This window comes from Setaria viridis, chromosome 5, assembly GCF_005286985.2.
Source record: "Setaria viridis chromosome 5, Setaria_viridis_v4.0, whole genome shotgun sequence".
In the NCBI taxonomy this organism is placed as follows: domain Eukaryota; kingdom Viridiplantae; phylum Streptophyta; class Magnoliopsida; order Poales; family Poaceae; genus Setaria; species Setaria viridis.
Window position 1 is genome coordinate 43520976 of NC_048267.2, and position 23005 is coordinate 43543980.

General features: G+C 49.6%; 2 protein-coding genes and 1 pseudogene across 2 annotated transcripts; 2 read left to right on the top strand and 1 right to left on the bottom strand.

Moving 5' to 3' along the window:
- Positions 1–2113: 2113 nt before the first annotated feature.
- Positions 2114–8569, top strand: LOC117857972 (lysine-specific demethylase JMJ705). The gene is made up of 7 exons (XM_034740916.2): positions 2114–3118; positions 3226–3304; positions 3405–3472; positions 4082–4232; positions 4737–5380; positions 5763–6428; positions 6751–8569. Exons 1-7 carry the CDS (start codon positions 2287–2289, stop codon positions 8301–8303), a joined length of 3993 nt encoding a protein of 1330 aa, XP_034596807.1. The 5' UTR covers positions 2114–2286; the 3' UTR covers positions 8304–8569.
- A 1094-nt stretch (positions 8570–9663) lies between these two features.
- On the top strand, positions 9664–11180 carry LOC117858800 (cysteine endopeptidase Rep1). Its single transcript, XM_034741932.2, has one exon. It carries the CDS (start codon positions 9739–9741, stop codon positions 10858–10860), a length of 1122 nt encoding a protein of 373 aa, XP_034597823.1. The 5' UTR covers positions 9664–9738; the 3' UTR covers positions 10861–11180.
- Positions 11181–14297: 3117 nt separating this feature from the next.
- LOC140222919 (protein FAR1-RELATED SEQUENCE 5-like) lies at positions 14298–17107 on the bottom strand (annotated as a pseudogene).
- Positions 17108–23005: the final 5898 nt, after the last annotated feature.

Genomic DNA, 23005 nt, shown 5'->3' on the forward strand with positions numbered 1-23005 from the left:
CGCCGTCGCCGAGGCCGAGACGACCCTCGCCGCTCGCAGATCGGCCGAGACGACGGTGCTGCCACGCGGACACAAGCGTGGCCGGGAGGAGGACGGCGGCGGCGACGAGGGAGCGGCGACGACCATCGGTCAGCAGGGCGCGGCGGCGGAGGAGGAACACCTGACGGCGGCACCTGATGAGGACTTCATTCCCTTGTGTCCCGCCGCCGGCGAGTACTGCTGCACGGTGTACGGGCAGCGGGGTGTGATGCCAGACGAGGAGGAGGACGACGACGAGCAGCTCGCATCGCGACAGGAGGAATACTTCATCCCCATAGACCCGGCTGCGGCCGAGGAAGACGACTTCATCCCCCTGGACCCAACAAGCGACGACGACGAGGATGGCGAGCAGCTCGAATCGCAACAGGAAGAGGACTTCAGCCCCATAGACCCGGCGGCCGAGGAAGACGACTTCATTCCCCTGGATCCAACAAGCGACGACGACAGGCAGCTCGCATCAGGACAGGAAGACTTCATTCCCGTGGATCCAGCTGACGACGATGACAACGACCAATGTGGTGGCGTGCTGCTGAACGAGGTGACACTGCATGAGGAGGACGAGCAATTTGCATCGGAGGTAGAGGACTTGCTTTCCTTGGATCAGATCGAGAGTGACGACATAGTCTACGACGCAGGATGGCTCGATCGACTCGTTCGACCAGTTTTGTGGGAACCAAGCTGGTATTAATCTGATAATCTCCCTCCTGCCACTGCGATGCCAAGGCCCTCCCTGATCCGAACATGGGCAACCCGGTCGAGTCGGCTTCTACTGTTTGAGAGTCCGTTATTAGTGTCAAAATGGTGCGTGTACCCCTTCTGTAATCAGAACGAATTATCGATTTGAGCATTGTACCCCGTATAGTCATGACTCTCTGCATTATAGAAGTTCCATTGCGGATATAAGCATGTCAAGAGTTAGCAAATTATCCGCGATCATCGTGGATGCGCTTGTCTGTAAAGTTGTACCGAAATTTAACGTAAAACCAGCAAAGCTCATGCGTCTGTGTCGGCAAATGTTATATCAAATTCATGGAATAATTTTAGTTTGTAAAAGCCATAACATCTCTAAGTCAAGCTCTTTTTTTTTTGGCAATATGAGAATGCTGCTCCGCCTTCGACCCTCCTTAATTCCCAACACTCCATACTACTTACCATCAAGACTAGCAACTTCGTACCATCCCGCTATAATATGGTCACGATAACTTTCTCTAAGCCTACTCAACCAACTAACTACATCCTAACCATTCCGACCGAATCGTGACAAAATTACATCTTAACTATTCCAACCGCATCATGACAAAATAGCTCCCCAAAACCTACCGTTCCAACTTTGCTGCGACAAAATAGCTTGCCAACTTGGACCCTCTACCAAATCCAGAAAGCAACAATCAAAAATTCCAAATTTCACGCACAATAGCTTGCCCAATAAGGGTGCGCTTTTAGAGCAAGCTCAATAACCTTATCGAATAGTCAAGCCACGTCCTCTGCAGACCAATATAAAAAACGGTACATCAATTAGTCTCTTCACGAATTTTAAAATTATTTTTTATTTGCATGGGACCCACCACGTTCTCCTAGTCCATCCTCATCCCCAGCTCCTCCGAACAAGCTTCTGATGCCCTGACCTCATCAACCTCACCCTTTTACGCCGTGTGGCTCGCTCTCCCGTGCAGGACCCACAAATCGATCGACCCTCTTGCATCTCCTGATTTCTCTCTTCAACACGTCGTATTTCTCTGATGTGGCTACGTCGTATTTCTCTGACGTGACTCGATGAGTTGACAAGCTAACGTGGATTATTGTACCTGCTCTTATACCCTCCATCTCGGCGCCAGAGATCACCATCAAATCAATCATAAGCTAGCATTGTTGACAGAGACTGACCTCTACGCTACACTACGTAAGCCCCCGTCAGCGACCAACGCGCACGCAAGCAAAACCAAAACCACCCACCACAAAGAAGAAGAAAAAAAACCGTGCGCACATCGCGAACTGCAAGCGGAAAACCGCAAGCAGCCGCGCATCCCTTGCAGCCCTTTCACGAGCGCCGCGACGAAAACTGCTGCAGCGGTTGCAGTAAAGCGCAGGCGCTCGCTCCGCTCGCGGCCTCGCCCCCTCTCCACTTCACTCCCCCCGTTCCCGTTCCCCTCCCAAAGCCCCCGAAAGCCCCTCCTCTGCTCCGACCAAATGCGCGATTAGCGCCGCCCGGCCGCGAGATCGACGGAGGGGACGGCGCCGGCCGCCGCCATGCCGTCGGTGCAGGGGGAGCTGGTGCCCCCGTGGCTCAAGTCCCTCCCGCTGGCGCCCGAGTTCCGCCCCACCGCGTCCGAGTTCGCCGACCCCATCGCCTACCTCCTCAAGATCGAGCCCGCCGCGGCCCCCTTCGGCATCTGCAAGGTCGTGCCGCCGCTCCCGCCGCCGCCCAAGCGGACCACGCTCGGCAACCTCTCCCGCTCCTTCGCCGCGCTCCACCCGGGGGACCCCTCGCCGACATTCCCCACCCGGCACCAGGAGCTCGGCCTCTGCCCGCGCCGCCCGCGCCCGGCTCTCAAGCCCGTCTGGCACTCCCCCCGCCGCTACACTCTCCCGCAGTTCGAGGCCGAGGCCGGGGCCTCGCGGAAGGCCCTGCTCGCGCGCCTCGACGTCCCGCCCTCCAGGCACCTCTCGCCGCTCGACGTCGAGGCACTCTTCTGGCGCTCCTCGGCCGACCGCCCCGTCGCCGTCGAGTACGCCAGCGACATGCCCGGCTCCGGGTTCGCCCCCTGCGACGCCCGCCCCACGCAGCTGCCCGCCGCGAACGTCGGCGAGACGGCGTGGAACATGCGCGGCGTCGCCAGGAGCCCCGCATCGCTGCTGCGGTTCCTGCGGGAGGAGGTGCCCGGGGTCACGTCGCCGATGCTCTACGTCGCCATGTTGTTCAGCTGGTTCGCGTGGCACGTCGAGGATCACGACCTGCACAGCCTCAACTACCTGCATTCCGGGGCTCCCAAGACGTGGTACGGGGTGCCGCGCGACGCCGCACTCGCGTTCGAGGATGTCGTGCGCGTCCACGGCTATGGCGGCGAGGTGAACCCCTTAGGTGAGACGCCGGAATTTCATCATCTTCCATAGAACGAGGAACCCCTGTTCTCTGCTGTTTTAACCGTCACGTGACATTTGAATTTCGAATTGTGATCTCGGGTGCAGAAACGTTTGCAATGCTGGGTGACAAGACTACGGTGATGTCCCCTGAAGTGCTCGTGCGTTCTGGGATCCCCTGCTGCAGGTGGTGCTACCGCTTCCTTGATTCCTTCCTTTACTTAATGACTTCTTTTGATTCCTTTGGTGGTCCATGAACGTTTGGTTGGTTCTGTGTGTCGAAACAGATTAGTGCAGAATGCAGGGGAGTTCGTGGTCACTTTCCCTGGATCCTATCACAGCGGTTTCAGTCACGGTGAGCCTCAATGAAAATCTGTGGAACTAGATATGCCTTAAACAGTAAGGTAGCTTGGCGAATTTTGCAAATGCTATGTCTATGTGATGCGAACCGTTTTATTAGGAATGGCATGGCAGGAAAGAAAAGTCCTTTTTTGGCTTCAACGTTATTAGTTGGTGGATACAAGGGGTAACGGACACAAGATGTAACGGAAAAAAGGAACCAGGTGGTATCTCTGGATTGTTGAGTTTTAGACCAGACAACTGTAGGACATTTAAGGTCTGGATTAACATTTGCCAATAAAGGAAATTATCTATTCTTCAGAAATCGAACTATTACCTTTCTGGGAATGATCTTCAGTTTTGCGTTGTGCCCTTTACCTAGTTTGGTTGTGTACCTCAGTGTTGAGTCTTCATAAATCCATGCCAGCTACACTGGTGCGTAGTATGCAAATGAAAGGTACATGTTTGCTGTGAATACAATAGTGCATGAGCATATGCCACATTATGATTTTCTTCCTATCACATGCTATTGAAAAGTAAATTTGGTTGTTACTTGGTTGTTGCTTTTCTGTATATTCTGGTTAATCCTTCCAATCAGCTTGTGAGGAAATTTTGTATGTGGCAGGATTCAACTATGGGGAAGCATCAAATATAGCTACTCCTGAATGGTTGAGAGCTGCAAAAGAGGCAGCTGTCCGGAGAGCTTCAATCAATCGTCCTCCCATGGTTTCGCACTATCAATTGCTCTATGAACTTGCACTGTCGATGTGCTTGAGGTATTTATCATGCTTCTTCTTTTTTTCTCTCGAGCATGTTGCATGCTTCATGATGCAGACCTTTTGTTATGAGATACCCGCTGCATCCCATTCGAGAGGAAAAAAAGAAATTACCCTGCCGAATTTGGTCGTAGTGCTTGTAATTTCATGGTTTCAACTCTTTTAATCAACAACAGTAGTAGGTGTCCAATCAAGATCTTCTGCTTACTTATCTAAGGCTCTATTCTCAGTGGTGTCTATATTTGAGATGTCCATTTCATTTCTGCAATATGGGAAAACACTTTGCAAAGGATTTTCTACTTTCGTATATTTTCTTTCGAAGAACTGCTTTAGTATATTACAATAGCCATGATGCTGTGCCATAATTTTTCAATATGGTAACTATGTATGTATCTGTTATTGGAACTGCATTCATTTCTAGGTCCTTCTATGCTTCAAGAAGTCTCTCATTACATGTGTATCTGGACCTTTTATTTGATTTGGTTTAAACTTCCACATTTCTAGGGATCCATCCGGTGGGGCTATGGAACCACGAAGCTCTAGATTGAAGGAGAAGAAGAAAGGTGAAGGGGAACAATTAGTCAAAAAGATATTTGTCCGAAATGTTATTGAAGACAATAAACTGCTTAATCATTTTCTGAGTGATGGATCTTCTTGCATTATTCTTCCAACTAGTCCCAATAATGGTTCTGCACTATCAACTTTACTCTCAAAATCACAGTCAACTACATCCAGGGTATCGGATGTCCAGTGCAGTAGCACAGAAACTCCTAAAGACTCAGGACATTTACCAATGAATGGGGCACTTGGGAAGAATGGGGAATTGTCATCATCCAAAGAAATTTCAGCATCAGTCTGCTCAGGAAAGGAGGTCCCACCTACAGCATGCATGCATGACTGTGTAAACATGCCTGGCTCATTAGATGCAAACAATGCAGAAAGTGATAAGGGGGATGTTAACAATGCTGATGGCATTTTAGATCAAGGTTTATTATCATGTGTAACATGTGGGATTTTGAGTTTTTCATGTGTGGCTGTGATCAAACCAAGGGAGTGTGCAGCAAAATGGTTGATGTCTGCTGATTCTAGTTTGATCAATAAACAACTTGCTGGTTCTGGAGAAAGTCATCTGATAGATGCATTACAAGGTATGACAGCAAGTAGCGAAATTTTACGTAGGTCATACATCTTTAATGTAAATTGAATACATGTTATATTTGTGCTACTTCCATTGAATTCCGAATGAGCTTTAGTTCAGCCTTGTGTTTTAGTTGAGTTAGTTCCTTGCATTTTTTCATGGAAGTGAATAGTTTATGATGCAAATGTTATGAATTCCTATTCTCTGTAATATTTGCATCTGGCCATCATAGACAATTCCAAACACAGCGAGAAATGCAGAAGCCTGTGGAATATGCATTGTTCCTTGTGTAGTGCTGGTTGAACTTCATAGTTTATTTCATATTTCAAATTACAATTTCATGTTAGCTTGTTTGGGGTCATGGCATAAATCATTTATTTTTTAACATGCAGGATCTGATTTTGAAATGAATCGCAATAGAATAATTTCTGATGCTGCATCCCTGGATAGGAATTCTGCTCTTGATCTTTTGGCATCTGCATATGGAGATGCATCAGATTCTGATGAGGATGTTCTGAACAAAAAAATTCAGGCCTCTAATGTCTCCAATGAATTAATAAGTCACACGATCGAATCACCACCCAATACTTCAAGTAATGGTGGTTGTGATGGGACAAACATGTCGTCAAGTAGTAAAGAGCGCCAACAAGGACCATCTTCCCAGAGCTCACAGTGTATTGGTAACACAAACAATGGACCAAAAGGTGTTCGTACAAGAAATAAGTATCAACTTAAGATGGTGCTTTCTGAAGGGTTTCTACCAAAAGATATTTATTCAGAAATGCAAAAGAAGGTCCAATGTGAACCATCAAGGTCAAACATGACTTCAACGGAGCCAATTCATGGCACAGATTGTCAAGCTAGCCGTAACAGTGCTACAGTCTGTATGGATGGTAACAGAAGTACTACGACTACGGTGGACAACTTAGCTACATCGATTGTGAAACCTGATAAGGATTCATCAAGAATGCATGTATTTTGTCTTGAACATGCTATTGAGGTTGAGAAGCAACTTCGAACTATTGGTGGTGCCCATATTTTTCTTTTATGTCGTCCAGGTCAGTCATTAGGCTTGCTCAGTAGTTACTGTTTTTTTAATACAATGCGATATGTTCCTTTTTTTATCTACGATTTTGAGCACACCTTCATGAGTTCATTATGACCAAACAATTACACTTACATTAATGCATGTGCCATCCAACATGTCCTAAATTGTCATCCTTTCTTATCTAAAAGTACATTTTACTTCCGTTGGCATTGGTGAAATGAGAATAAGCAGGTTCAGACGTTAGTTGCTTCAGATCTTATAATACTAAATATCCACCACTGCTTCCTAGGTTCTCACAACTTTAAATGACATATTTTTTATCCTTTGTACAGAATATCCCAAAATAGAAGTAGAAGCAAAATTGCTGGCTGAAGAAATGGAAGTCAAGTATGATTGGAAGGATATTGTTTTCAAAGAGGCCAGTATCGAGGATAGGAAGAAGATCCAGGAAGTTGTGCAGGATGAGGAAACAATACCGACACATAGTGATTGGGCTGTAAAACTGGGCATTAATCTTTACTACAGTGCTAATCTTGCTAAGTCTCCTTTATACAACAAGCAATTGCCATATAATAGAGTTATCTATAAGGCATTTGGCTGCAGTTCTCCCAATAACTCACCAGCGAAGCTGAAGACTTATGCCAGAAGGCAAGGCAGGGCAAAGAAAATAGTTTTGGCTGGCAGGTGGTGTGGAAAAGTATGGATGTCAAACCAGGTCCATCCATTCTTGGCTCACAGAATTGAAAGTCATGAGCCAGAAGAAATAGATGAAATATGGTCATCTTATGAGAAATCTAATGCTGATCATGTTGAACATTCAAGTAGAGAGGCAACCTCCCCAAGGAAGAGTAGCAGCAGAGCAATTGAAGAAAAGACAAGCAACAGGGAGAAAGAACCATTGGAGAAAGCAAGCATCAAGAAGCCAAAATATATCGAAGAGGATAATTCTGAAGCATTAGAAAGTGCTGAAAAAGCCTCTGCAGGAAAGAGTAACTGCAGAACAAGTGTAGAAAAGATGGGCAAGAGGAAGAAAGAACTTGCGGAGAAAGCAAATACTAAGAAGCTAAAACATACTGAAGAGGACAATTCCAAGGCACTGACAGGTGCTTCAGAAGCCTCTCCCCCTTTACCATCTGGGATGGTAGTCCGTAGCAGCTCCAGAATTGCCAATAGGAAAAACATGCTGAAATCAAAGATGGAAGAAGAGGATAATGGTCCAGCTAGCCATCCAAAGGCAAAGGTTGAAGAGGATAGTAATGATCCTGCTATCTGTTCAAGTGCTAGATCGCTAAGGCAGAACATAAATGTGAAGAAACAAACAAAGAAAAGTAGAGCAGAAAAGCGAAAGGCTCCAAGCTCAGCTGCTCTGAAGGATGAAGAGCAAATATCGGATGTCAAGGGATTTTCTGTCACGAAACAGCAGCTGTCTTCACATAAGCAGAAGAACAAAGTAGAAGAAACGCAGCAAATGAAGAAAACTAGAGAAAGGAAAGGAGCGCCTCCAAGTTCTCCAAAGCATGGAGAAGAGTATGCATGCGACATTGAAGGCTGTTCCATGAGTTTCGGCACAAAACAGGAGCTGTCTCTGCATAAGCGTGACATCTGCCCAGTGCAGGGCTGTCGCAGGAAGTTCTTCTCACACAAGTATCTGCTGCAGCACCGCAAGGTTCACAACGATGACCGGCCACTGAAATGCTCATGGAAGGGCTGCGACATGGCGTTCAAGTGGCCATGGGCTAGGACAGAGCACATGAGGGTGCATACAGGCGACAGGCCCTATGTTTGCCCCGAGCCAGAGTGTGGGCAGACATTTAGGTTCGTCTCTGATTTCAGCCGCCACAAGCGCAGGACCGGCCATGCAGCGAAGGTGAAAGCAAAGAAGTGAGGCAAAGCATCGGTAGCTTACAGTAGTCGTGGAAGGAATAGGAGAAAGTTTGTACATTCCGTTAGCACCCAGAGCCCATGGTGGTCTCTGTTCACAGTTCAATTAGTTGCTAATTAAAGGGATTCTGATGGAACCACAATTAGCGTGGTCCCTTGTCGGTAATTTGGTTATCATTGACAAGTTCCCATAGTCTGCCTTAGCCCCTTTTGATGTTTGTTGTGTCCGCACTTGGGCTCACTTGAAATCCATGGTTAAGGTAACAAGCATCCCTATCTCTCTCTGCCTGTCGTTCATTACTTGATTGACCTTGTTGCGCTGAGTGATGGTAAGCATACGGTTAATCTGTCCGCCTTTGGTGCTAATGTTCTGCCTGGTCCGGTGGTCCCAGAATTTTTCTACGCTCATTCTGAGATTTTGTATTCCACGTGAACATGGCGAGGGTTCGTTTGCTGTCGTAGATCTGTTACTGCTGTTGACTGCCGGCTTGGGGATGTTGCGTTGCTTTTGGTGCTATCAGGCCCGCCCGGTGCGTCATCGTCATGCTACAAGAGAACCTCTCTGCTGACCAATCCCGAAAACTGGTACGGAGACCGGTGAAGCAGCACACGCACTTCTGACGAGCTCGTTTCCCTTTTCTGGTATTTCTTATCAAGCTCGACGCTTAACCTCCAAGGTTTCTGCTCAATCGTTGTCCATGGCAGCACTGCACCTGCACAGTCTGTATACTGATGTGCGTCTAGCTAACTATGCTCTACGCGCAACTTCTGTTCAGTTTCCCTTTGAAGACTCGCGAAAAATATCGAAGAATCTGTGCATAGGCCATGGGAACGCGATTCCGCGCTCTTGTTCCTCCACCGCCGTCACAACCTCCCGGAATCCTTATCGCAACCGACTTGCTCCTACCGTAGATTCATAGTACTCCTACTCCACTCGCAGCTCCTCGGTCTCCGCGACCCGCCATTAACACCGCCTCTGATCTCCTCGACGGCCATGGCTACGGAGTAGCATCCATAAAACTGGCTGCACACAGATCAACACGGGCGGCCCGGGCGGCGACCACCCCCGCGAAGGCACGAACGCGAATGAATCTGGCCTGAATCTTCGACGCCCCCAATGGCCAGCCAACCCGAGTGCCCAAGAGCCCGGCCGGGGCGGCCAACTTCGCTGCGGCTGCCTCGCGCAGCCATCGATCCTCCCCAACTCCCGAGCGGAATCTGACACCACCTCCCCACGCTTTCTGTTACCGCCATCAATTCAATTCAAATCGTTCCCGCCGCAAAGGCGAGGCTCCCCTCCCCGCCCCCGCGCTATAAATACGCCCCCTCCCTCCTCGTCCCCAACTCATCAGCTCACACTCCAAGCCGAGAGTGATCGAGCTCCCCCGGTCGCTACCACAGCTGCCACGACACAGCTTGTACTCCAGGTGCATTGCACGATGGCGCAGGTGGCTAAGCGGCTTCTCCTGGTGGCCCTGTTGGTGGTGTCAGCGGTGGAGCTGTGCCGCGCCATGCCGTTTGACAAGAAGGACCTGGAGTCGGACGAGGCGCTGTGGGACCTGTACGAGCGGTGGCAGGCGCACCACCGCGTGCACCGGCACCACGGCGAGAAGGGCCGCCGCTTCGGCACCTTCAAGGAGAACGTCCGCTTCATCCACGCCCACAACACGCGCGGCGACCGCCCCCCCTACCGCCTCCGCCTGAACCGCTTCGGCGACATGGGCCGCGAGGAGTTCCGCTCCGCGTTCGCCGACTCCCGCATCAACGACCTCCGCCGGGAGCCCCACGCCGCGGCCGCGGTGCCCGGGTTCATGTACGAGGACGTCGCCTACCTGCCGAGCTCCGTGGACTGGCGCCAGGAGGGCGCGGTCACCGCCGTCAAGAACCAGGGCAAGTGCGGTAGCTGCTGGGCCTTCTCCACGGTGGTGGCCGTGGAGGGCATCAACGCGATCCGGACGGGGAGGCTGGTGTCTCTGTCGGAGCAGGAGCTGATCGACTGCGACAAGGAGGAGAACGGGTGCCAGGGCGGGCTGATGGAGAACGCCTTCGAGTTCATCAAGGCCCACGGCGGCATCACCACCGAGGCCACCTACCCGTACCGCGCCCGCAACGGCACCTGCGACAGCTACCGATCCCGGCGCGGGCAGCTCGTGTCCATCGACGGGCACCAGATGGTCCCGGCGGGTAACGAGGAGGCCCTGGCCAAGGCGGTGGCGAACCAGCCGGTGTCCGTGGCCATCGACGCCGGGGGCCAGGCGTTCCAGTTCTACTCGGAGGGCGTGTTCACGGGGGACTGCGGCACGGACCTGGACCACGGCGTGGCGGCGGTCGGGTACGGCGTCGGCGACGACGGCACGCCGTACTGGGTCGTGAAGAACTCCTGGGGCCCCGGGTGGGGCGAGGGCGGGTACATCCGGATGCAGCGCGGCGCCGGCGACGGCGGGCTCTGCGGCATCGCCATGGAGGCATCCTTCCCCATCAAGACGTCCCCCAACCCGGTGCGCAAGCCCCGGCGCGCGCTCCTCTCCGGGGACGCCTCCGTCTCCACCTCCTCCCAGTGATCCAACGATCCGAGTGAGCATCCGAACGAACGTACCACGCATCAGCTCAGCTGGCACGTAGCCAGGACTACTTCTACTACTGTTTGCTTGTTGTATTATCGAATTGGGTTGTACTGATGGTTTGATTGTGTACTGTTTGCCGGTCTCGGTCAGAGACGAAACTAGAATAAAGTAGTAGCGCATGTGCGCAACAAAGTAAGATTAGGCGTGTTGATGGTGTCTACTAAATTGTACTGTAATGTAATACGGTGTGGCTAATGCACCGGGATATCTACTGAAAAGGAGCTACGCGTAAGCTAGCAGTTGTTCCTTTCCATGCTTGTAATTTGCACATGCTTCTCTCTGTTCTTTCCTCTGTAATCGGTTGTTGGTGTATGACGTTCGCAAACGACATCCTCCCGCGGCAATCGGGCCGGAACAGCTAGAAAGCGGCGTCCAGTAATTGGGCTGCGCTCACTTTCTTTTCATGGACTGGACTTCATCCGGTCACCGAGTCACTCCTAGAAGTCACAGCCCAACAACGATGGCAATGGGGGACACACATGACGGTGGCGGCTAGAGCGGCTGCTCGGCGGCATGGCGGGATGGGCGCGGGAGCAGAGCGGCAGGAAGCCACGATCCCACGGACGCGAGCAGTGGAATAGTCCGGAGTCGCCCCCGGCAGGCGCAGGTCGCGTCCAATCCTGAGACCTGACCCGATTTGGTGTTATGGTGCGCCGCGCGCCCCCACGGCAAGCGCCACACCCGTGTGTGCCCACTCCCACACACACAGTAGCATTATTACGCAATCTCCTGTTGGGAAAAGGCAAGGATATTCTCGCCATCAGCCTCGAGCCACCATTGGCACAGTAGTGGACACTGTGCCAACTCGTGGTTGTCCTCGTGCTTTTAGCGTTGTACGTCGTCGCCTACAGAAACAGGAGTCACCTACGGTGCACAACACAACAAGCAGGGCTCGGTTGGTAAGGTTCCTCGTGACCTGCCCATCAGGTTCGAATTCTCGATTCAATATTGATGGTCGCATTTTTCTAAATTTATTTCAGGATTTAACCGGTACTATTCTTTCAGTAGTAAGCGACGTGCCCATCGACAGCGAGGTGTCAATGGTGATTTCGTCAATCTCGAGAATTTGCCGTTCAATCTTTTGGAGGCGCTCATAAGAGTAGAATTGCATCATGTGTTCGTAGAGGTAAGTATGCGTGCATGATGACCGTCTGCGTTTGTACCCTGTGATTCGAAGAAAAAAAAAGAACTGCACAAACACATACGGTGACAACACACATAGACGACGAGGGGGGTTCCGGCTGTGACTTTGAATTTACAAAGGCACAAAGTGGACTCCAGGCCCAAACTGCTCGCCCGACGGACTTTACCGGCCTGGGCCCTAATCAGGCTTCATGGGCTGGACCGAAACGAATTCGAGGCTTTGACGCCCATTATTTCATGAGCAAACAGTATTCTCTGACAGTTTTGGTGCAGGAGACACGACCGCTGGCAACATACATAATGCCAGGGCGGGCAAGCGAGCTCAGAACCCGAAAGCAGCAGGTTAGAACCAGGAGTCTCGACCTCCGGGTTGGACCACGCATCATGCAGATACCTCCACGCCTGCGAGCTTCGAGTTGCTCACCGGTCAAAACACGGCCGTGCGGTGCGGTGCCGAAACGAGAACGGTTTCGATCGATTCGAAGCGTGGCAGCATGCACATGCCCCCCATCCATCGTCCCCCGGCCGGTCAAACCCCCTGGCCGCCTCATAGGCTCTCTCATTATCTCATACTGTACCAACCAATCAACCATTACCCGGCCTCGATCCCCACGTGTTACTATGTGATTAGCGAGGTTGAGCAAAAGATTGGTTGCAGCGTGCAGTAACGTTCTCGCCTTCGCGGAGCTCCTACGTAACAACCCATAATAGTTAGTCATGTCACGGGCATACATGTGCATCATCTATATCATCATAGTATCTTTTGAGCCCAATTGCTTTACCATTAGACTTAAAATTAAATTAAAAATTTGCTTTTAGCATGTACCTTGTGAATGAACTTAGATTTCTACCGTATAACCTATGCTGGGAGATAGTTTGATAAATTACTTCTCCAAACATAAATTTAGGTAATTTCTTCTGGATTTTTAGAAACCATCTTGAGATCAAACAGCTTACCTAAAAGGCACCATATCATGTGAAAACCAAGCAACATGTGGAAACTTGGAAACTAGCAATCAGGGCTATAGGATTCTAATCCAACAGATCCGGTGAGAGGTGGGCATTTTTTACACTTAAACCCCCCACTGCCAACCCTTTTTTCCCAAAAAAACACCCTACCCGTTTGTGGTTGCCCGTGCGCCGCCTGATCCCATCGCGCGGAGTCGCGAGTGCACCGCCAGGGGAATCGGCCGCTGCCCCATGGATGGCGCCGCCCCTTCCCCCTTCGGCCTCCTACCCTCACAGGCCACTGTCGTCCCTGCCCCCGCCTCCACCCTCCCTACCCCCGCCGGAAAGGAACTCGCCTCCATCCTCGCTGGCCACCGTCGCCCCTACCCCCGTCGGAAAGGAACCCACCTCCACCCTCGCCGGCCACCGTCACCCCTGCCCCGCCGAAAAGGAACCCGCCTCCACCTCCGTCACGAGCCAGCCGTCGAGGGTCACTACCCGGATCCGCGGCCGGCGCGCCCCTGACTCCGGCCATGGTAGGGCAGTAATTATTATCTGTAGATTCAATGGGAAGTGAAAAGGGTGTAGTACTGATGAGTTACAATCTGCAGAATGCAAATGCAATTGCGTTGTCATTGTCTTCAGACGCTTCTGAATTTGTGTGGATCGTTACAGATGGAGTAGCAAACGTCATTGAATCACTCAGTCCATCTATCATTGAGGCAATGAATGGTGTAATAGGAGATGAGGCAAGGAAGAGAAGCTGGATGCTGTCAACAGGATGAGAAGCCCTGTCACAACCCGATCAAGGATGAGAAAGCTGGATGCTGTCACCAGGCTGCTGGCCCTCTGGTCGCTACCCTCGATGCAGGATTGATTTGGAATAGATGTTGTGCTGTGATCTTGCTGGTGAATCTTGTTGTGCTTGTGCAGGGAGAGATTTTGCAGTTCTGTAAACCAATAGAATGTAGCTATCTAGTTCTTGTGCAGGTACTTGTAATTGTGAAAATGCAACTATAAAATGGTACCATTTGGTACAATGTTATATGGATCAATGGATGCTTATGCTGATAATGTATGTTTTGCCTTGTGGCTGTGCTGAAAATTTGTACCTACAGCTATGCACTTGCCAATGTTCAGGACACCACTGGATAAACAATGTATGTTGTACTTGTGCTTGAATGGAGTCATGCTGCAGGGTGAGAGGAGTATTATCAGTTCAAGGGCAGTGCTTAGCTGAAACATGGCAACTATTTTTAGTAAAATCTAGACATGATGTGTGTTCAGTCTCCTGTAAAATCTTGGCATTGTGTACCAAGGAAATCAATTTCACGGGCCCTGTACTCTTTCTTAGAGTCTGCCATTGCTAAGGGGGCAAGCTGGCCAAGTATAACAAAACAAAGCAGAAATTTAGGTACAAATAACTCAATATCATGATGCAGCAGACCACAAATCCTCTTCATCTATAGAAGTATATTGATGGTGATTGGAACTTTAAAGCAATTGCTTCATTTTGAGATTCAAGTACAGAATTATTGAATGTCTGGGCAAAGAAAGTAACAAGTACAGCCATCTCACTTTCAATAAATTGAACATCAAGGAGCTCATTGCTCACTCATATCTAAACCTGATCCCCTACTTGTTTGGGCATACCAACATTGTTTGGGCATACCAACATTGTTTGGGCAAGTGCGTGCATCATGATCCCCTACTTGCTTATATTTTCCACACTTCCGTTTATTTTTACCCTTGCTTGCAACCTTCATCTCCTTGCTCTTCTTAATTCTTTTGCATCTCCCTTTGGACTTGATATCATTTGGTGGATGTATATCGACTTGATTTGGAATTTTACTACCAAGAAAAAATTCATACTCATCCTGTTTATTAACGATCGTAGCAGGCGTGATCTTTTGAAGAGGTTCTACTACGTTGGATAAACTAGAAAATAAAAGGCCCATCCCTTATTCAGAGTTCTTGGCCATCTGAATGAGATCTTCAAACTGGTTCCATGAATCTGAAATCTTTTTCCGTATTGCCACCTCCATAGGATCTTCAGGCTTTTCATCTAGCAGGTTACCTTCTTCATCAAAGAATAGTTCCCTGTAAAATTGAATATCTGATCAAGAGTATTGTACAAAACAACCATAGAAAAAAAAATCATACAATACAAACCTTTTACATCTTTTCCCCCATCTCTTCATAATATAAATTGAAGGCACCTCATTTTGCTTCTCGGCTCTAAGCACTTGTATTATATGAGGGCACGGGATACCGTAGGACTCGTATAATTTACAGGAGCACCTACCAAACATGTCTGACTTGTTCAACTGAACCACTCGCTCTTTTCCAAACATGTCTGACTTGTTCAAAATTGTCAACTGATGGTGACAATTTTTATATCTTCACACTCTGTAATGCCCTGAATAATGCAATGGTCTCTTGCAGCTAGGACTTGTTCCCGAAATTTACTGAAAACTTCATGTGTATATATCACACTACATTGCTTCTCCATGGCCCATGGTGTCATCATTTTAGGAGTCCTCTAAAGACTTGCATTGTCGGCCTTTAACTCCTCTTGGCGCTGACACTCCAAAGCTGTGTCAAACCTTAGCCAAAACTCAACAAAGGTCAATTTTCAATGAATGAAACGATTAAAAAAAGAATTTGCACTCTCCGATCGTGACGTAGTCCTAAGTATTCCTGCTAGAGGTATGTCCATAAAGTGTGCCGGAATCCATGGTTGACGCATGGCAAACTTTGTGGAAAACCAATCATTTCCCATGAGTCCAAAATCTGTTATGATAGAATTCCACTGTGACTCAAAATCATCTGCAGTCTTGGAGCCCCAAACACACACACATGTGTAGTCTATCCCAGAATTGTTCATCCTCTCTTATAGAGGGCCCGACCTTCTCAGGTACCTTTTCCATAATATGCCATGCAAAGTCTGTGAGTTGTATCTAGTAGAATCTGAGCAATAGCAGCCTTCATGCTCGCATCTTCATCTGTTATGATTAGATGAGGTGGTACTCCATGCATAGCCTTTAGAAATGTGTTAAACAACCATTCATATGACTCGATCTTTTCATTTGCCAAGAATGCTTCCCCTAGGAAAACACTTTCCAAGTGATGATTGACTCCAGTAAATGGCACAAAAATCATGTTATACTAGTTAGTGGTGTATGTTGAATCTACAGAAACCACATCACCAAAAACACTATAGTTTTTCCTGCATAAGGCATCTGCCCAAAACACACGAAAATGTCGTCCTTGTCCGTCCACCATAAAGTCATAAAAGAAGGCAGGATTTACTTCCTTCTTTTGCTCAAGTTGTGCCACAAACATTTGTGCATCTCCATCTTTGATTTTGCTCCTGAGGCTCAAGTTTTGCCACAAACATTTGTGCATCTCCATCTTTGATTTTGCTCCTGAGGTCACGGTAATAGTTTTGCAAATCTCTCAGCGTGCACCCAACATTCTGAAACCCACCCTCACTGACATGGAGAAGTCTATATGCCTGTGAGGTGCCAATGCTAGCCTTGTGACAACTGAACAAGGTACTCTTTGCCCTCTCACTAACATTACGGTTGGATCTTAGCAAATGCCTCTTATCTGGTGACACAAAACCATGGTTGTGCTCCTCAACCATTGAAGCTATCCGATACTTCTTATCACTGCCAAGCTTGACAACAATATGTGCCTCACAACCACATCTGGTTTCCATCACATTACGTGTCTTTCTCTTTTTTCCGGATTCGTCAATAACATTTTTTATGTTCTCCTTTCTGTACCCTTCCCTTGAACAATAATACCGCTTGAATAATATATCATCATTTTGTTTCTTGTGCTGACCAACACGAATAGAGAAACCAGCTTCATGTGCATACAATTTATAAAATTTCTCCACATCTGTAAGTGTATCAAACATCATTCCAACCACAGGCATCAAATGATCCATGGCGGCGGCCTCAAAACTTCTTCCTGTAAGTTCTACGGCGACGGGATCAATGGCGATGGCTTCAGAGAGGGCGTCGTTCCCTGCCCATGGCTGTTGCAGCTCTTGCTGCTGTTGGCTGTTGCCGTCGTTCTGCATCGTTGCTCCGTCCGAGTACGTTCTCTGCCAATTAGATTGACAGAACTTGCAATCAAACGAAAAGGAAACCGGGCCACGAAAACGAAAACAAACAGAAAGGTCACCAAAAGGAACTCACACACGCCGGAGCCGCGCAGGACCTCGCAGATGGTCGGGCGCACCCAAAAACAAACTCGGGGAGCACACCAGGCCGGGCAATGGGCACAGTCACTCTCCACCACGTCCACGTCGAAGCCCAGGCGCTGCTGCTGCTCTCCCACGCGTGCGTCCCTGCAACGCGAGCCACGACGAGTGTGCTCAGTGGTCACACGATTGAACTGCTACCATGTGCATCGAACACAGGCAGATGAACATTAACGTACCGATGGTTGGGATGGTGAAGGGGTGCCAGTACGGTGCTGGTCTTGATGATCTTCTGGACGTCCTCCAGGAGGATATGGTCTTGATGATCTTCTGGACATACGTCCTCCAGGAGAATCTTGGCCAAGGCCGGCGAGTGGTATTCCTCGTTCCGGCGACTCGCACTCCTAGCGGAAGGTTCTGGTGGGCACACGGGCCGGCGGTGGAAGGTTCTGACACTCGTTTGGGGATCACGCCGGGGGCGGCGCATGGGCGGCGGAAGGTCTAGCAGCGCGCGGCTCGCTCGATCGCGATGACGTGCAGCCGCCTGGCGGACGTGCAGCGCTTCGCCAGGGTATTTTTTTGGAAAAAAGGGCCGGCAGTGGGGGGGGTATAAGTGTAAAAAATACCCACCTCTCACCGGATCCGTTGGATTAGAATCCTATAGCCCTGATTGCTAGTTTCCAAGTTTCCACAGGTTGCTTGGTTTCCACGTGATATGGTGCCTACCTAAAAACCTCAAAATAACATTCCAAGAAGAAATTTCATTTCAAACCTGCAATAGCTATGATGCCAGCAACAACTATCCCCTTGATTTATTTCATAATTTTTGGAGATCTCTAGGTGGTCCAATTTGAATCGCCATGTTTGATCAGTTTTGTGAGGTTCGTTCTTGTCCTGACAGCCCGTTCTTCTTTTAATCTTCATAAATCCATCCAAAACTCTTAGAATAGCTATTGTTGATGTTTTGTGCGAAGTTTCTACAAAGTTTTGCGGAATTTCCGCAGATTTTAGTGGAGTATCCGGAGATTTTTGCAGATTCTTCGAAGTTTTCTCTTTTCTGGGAGACTTGCGAAAACTCCGTAACTTTTTTCCAAAACTCCGTAGTTCCGGAAAACTCCGTAAAATTGTTTGGAATCTCCGTACCGATAGATTTTTCCTCGTCAAATCCGCATGACATCGTTTCCCTCACGATGTGCTGTCCGTTTTCTAGCCCACGTGCATGTTTTCCATCGCTTGCATGCTCGGACGCCGCCACCAGGCCGTCCACCCCTCCCACAAAACCCCCGAGGCTTCCCCCTCCAGTTCTCTCTCCCTCACTCGTTCTTTTCCAAAATCACCTGCCGCTCCGCCTCCTCTGCTCGCCAACGCCGTCGCCCAAAGCAGGAGCTGGCCGGCCAGGCCTTGGCTAGGCCAGGGACGAGCTCCCCCTCCTCCACGTCAACCTCCCCTTTACAAGACATCACCGCTCTACTCCAACTTGCGACTCTTTGAATCGTCCTTCCCCATCCTTGGTGAGGTTCCCTTATGGTTTCCTACTCCTCTCTCCTTCATTGGAAGCTCCTCCATTAATCCCCATGGAAGCTTATCTCCATTGATATTGCATGTCGTCTAAACCTTCGTGCATGTCATTTCTATAACCTAAAACTGAATCCCCATCACCTAAGAAAGCTCTAGGATCAAATCCCACTGCAAATCGGTCGCCGGAATCACCAGTAATGCCATTTTCGGGAACTTGACAAGTTATTTACAGTTCTGCCCTTCTGAGTAAAATGTGAATATATCATTGTTTTGTGTAGGATTTAAATGTTCTACCTTGTATTAGATGCTTTGAATTGATGTACTAGTATGATAAAAATAGTTTACTTTATTTTCCATGCATCTCATACATCTTTTGCACCTTTCATGCATTTTATTAATTATGCGTCATTGCATTCGTGTAGAGATCGAAACGCCGGTGCAAGATATGGGTGAGCCCGAGCCGGAGCCCGTCGCTGACGACGCTTCCTTTGAACCCGAAGGCAGGCACCTAAGCATCTCTTAACCCTATTTTGGATCAATATGACGTATATATGTCTTGTATGCGTATGAGTTAATATTATGTATATGTTTGTTTAGCTCCTACTTAATGCATTACTCTCTTTGATCTAGAATAAAGCCTTTTAGGTGAGTATGCTTGTGTAGGTGTCAAGAATTAAATTTGATTATCCATACTTAGCTTCGGTAGAAGTCGAGAGGTGGCAAGGTGACCACTACTTGCGGGTTATAGGATGCTTTGCTTAATTAATATTTAAGTAGCTATGAATGGATTAAAATTGAGCAACTATGAATGATAAATCGAACTCGAGCAAGAATGGTAGGGTCACGTTGAGATTGGAGCTCACTTGGCTTAGTCTTGCTTGAGTTGGTTAAGGCCCGATCGTTATCGCTTTGATACTTGAGCACTATTGCGTACAAACCACATGCTTAATATGGGCATGGCAAGCCAAGTAGCATAAGTCGCACCTTGCTTTGACCGGATTCGGTGTGGGATAGGATGAGATGTGATCGGCCATGTCCGGTGCACATATCCATTCCGATCGTTCGTTCATAGCCGGCTGTGGGTATGTGAACGGTCGGGGACATGAATCAACACTTATTCTTGGCCGGGGTTATGGTCGTTGGTCTTGCGTCTTGTGTGGGAAAAGTTGTACACCCCTACAAGGTTACGATCTATTGCAATTGCCGCGCTCCCAGTTAAAGAGCACGCTCTTGTACTTTGACTTTAACGTAGAGTTATCGAATGGAGTTCATGGAAGATTGAGCTCATGTTCATGACCACCTTTACTTATTGCAATTACTTGATGCCTGACTGGGAGATCATAGAATGCCATGTCTTTTGCTTATTATAACTTCATCAAATTTAGATGTATGCTATTCCTCGCTACTTAACCAAATGCATTCTCAGTCGGGCAAGTATATACCCATATTTTGGATAAGACACGCTGAGTATCTTTTTTACTCACGCTGCCGCCGTTAAATTGTTGCAGGTGATCCGCAGCCGGATGGCATCTTTGGGTACTTCTTCCCCACTGATGAAGGTCCGATGAAGAAGTTGATAGCCATGGCTATGAGAATGGCATCAGCATATAGCGTTAACCTTCTTATTTTGTGTTGTATCGTATGAACGCGATGAATAAACTTTCCACTGTAAAACTCTATGAACTTGTTATATATGAGAACTTGAAGTTTTTTATATAATGTGATAGACTATGTATAGTTATGCTTATGTTGTGAAGATGTTCAACTAGTTGTGCTTGCGAGGTGTGTTTACATTTAGGCATTGCTCGTGACACATCTCAAGGACGAACGAAATTATTCTTATTTAATTGAGTTGATCAATGGTGATGACTTGATTAAATGAGTTTAATTTAGAGGTTCCTCGCCTCCTCAGCAGTGCACGTATCCGTAGCCAAAAGGTTGACCTATATGCCATTGTTCAGTACTCACTCCTTAGAGCAACTCCAAAAGGTTGCTAATCTTACCCCAATATTTTTTTTGAAAAAAAAGAGAAAAAACGAACTCCTACAGTCCACCCAAATCTTCCCTAATTTTTTAGCAACGCTAAAAAACAGCCTACCACCGCGTATATTTTAGCGTTGGCATTCCTCCCCAATCCTGATTCTCGCACGCTCGCGCGTCCCTTCCGATGGGCTCAATACGAGGCCGTGGCCTATTTTAAAATATTAGGGGCTATTTATTAGCGATCTGCCGTGGATTGATATATTTTTAGGAGAAATTTTTTTAGGAGAACCCCAATATATAATTTTGGGGAAGAATTTTTTAAGTACTATTAGAGTTGCTCTTAACCGTGAGGCCCCTAGTTCCGGTCTGTACCCCGCCGCGCGCGTACCGTACGTAGGTAGGAGATCATCGCTACTCTCCTACGCTACGTATAGGTACGTGCAGAGCAGGCCTGCGAGCTCAGCAGGGGCAGGCTCCGTTTGTCCCGTGCACATAAATGGAGGTGGACGTGGCTCTGCGGCACGAACCATTCACCCCCTCGCCCGGAGCAACCGGTGGTCCGGCGCAGGAGGAGCGCGTATGGCCCGTTAATGGCCGGGCGGCCGACGGGGCCGGGCGGCGCCGTTTCGGTGCGGCGGCGCGTGGTGCAGTGCAGGGCCGTGCCGGCCGGCCGGGGCCTTCCGAGGAGTGGGCGCGCGATCGTAGCGGCTGGCGCTGGTGCGAGCGGTACATCGGACGCGCGGACGGCCGGCATGATGGGGACGTACGTTACGTGGTTATTACGTGGGGGAGTACCGTTGTACCAACAAGGGGGGACGCTGCGTGGTCGCGAGCGACATCGGGGACCGAGCGCTTGTACTTTTGAGATTGGGGAATGACGTCTGGCGCTGTTCCTTCCGGTGCTTGCAGTAGCAAACAGTAGTCGTACTAGTACTACTGCACCAACCGTGCCCAGGTCAGCCGTAACACCAATTTTTATCATCGTGAATTGAATTCGTTCGTGATGGGAGGAGTAGTGGACGCCCGCGCCCGGCCTTGATGCACTGTGTGGGTAACTCGTCGACCCCGTACGTAACCGCCGGCTGCCGGTGATGGCCGCATCCTGAAGGCGACGAGGGTGGCAGCCATAGGGGCGCGTGCAGAGCCGGGAGCCGAGACGTCTCGCGCGCGGCGCGGTCGGCGGTCGGCGGGCGGGCGGGCGGAACCGCTGTTCCGTCCGGAACCAACGGGGCAGCCAACACGGGCGATCGCCGCCGATCCTGGCCTGGTGGGTGACCGCGCGGCGTATCCAGTGGGTTCCACGTAACCCACCACGCCGCTGCGGCCCGATCGGCCTGCTGCCTCCTCTGATGCTGCTGCACGGCACGCTGCGGAGCCAGTGGTGTAGCCGCTGCTGCACCCGAGCTGTAGCCGCGGCGCTCAGGTGGTGGAGGCGGCGATAGGATCATAGGAGCAGTAATACCTTCTGTTACTGTACGCCGGCTCTGGTCGCCGGCCACCGGCACAGTAACGTACGTCGATCGGATGAGGCATGCAGGCTACAAGCAAATCGTATAGCTGACTAGCTGAGCGCCTGAGCTTACCCTGCCAGCTTACATGCGAAGACCACAGTGCCCCAGGTACCAGCAGTATTTCTCCAAGCCATATATAGGAGCTGGACGTGTCGGCCCATCAGGGTGTATATGCGCACGTGACGCGATGCCGGATTTGGTTGGCCTGCGGACCCAAACAATTTTTTCTCCTCACGCGTTTCTGCCAGATGGTTAAAAAACGTAGGGTGTTCTGTAGACTTGGGCTAAGCCCAGATAATCTAGACAGGCTTTCCTTCTGCCCATGAAATGTGACAGTATCCATATCGTTTAGCATCAGCTACAGACATCGAAAGACACGGCGTCAGTCGACCTCGATCGGTCGATGGTCGATCTTCTCTCTCAAAGTCTGAGTACCTCATGTGGAAGTAAGGTCAAAAACATGGACAGCTAGCCGCCGCAAAGCGAGATTGTGAGAAGACGTGAGAGAGTGTCGCCAGCGCGAGCACGCTGCGTTGCGCCCCGCGCGAACGAACGACCAACGCCGCGAGAGCTCCCGGCACGGCCGCGTGGTTGCGCGGGCGTTCGCGGAGCCCACGTGCCGACTCTGCCAAACCATCGTCTCCTGTCTCCAACCGGCAGCAACACCCGTCCCCCGCAAGAACTTCGGCGATCCCCGTTCGCCGGCGGGCAGGGAGAAGTGGAACACCGGGAAAGGACCGTCTCGCTCACGCGAAACACTCGT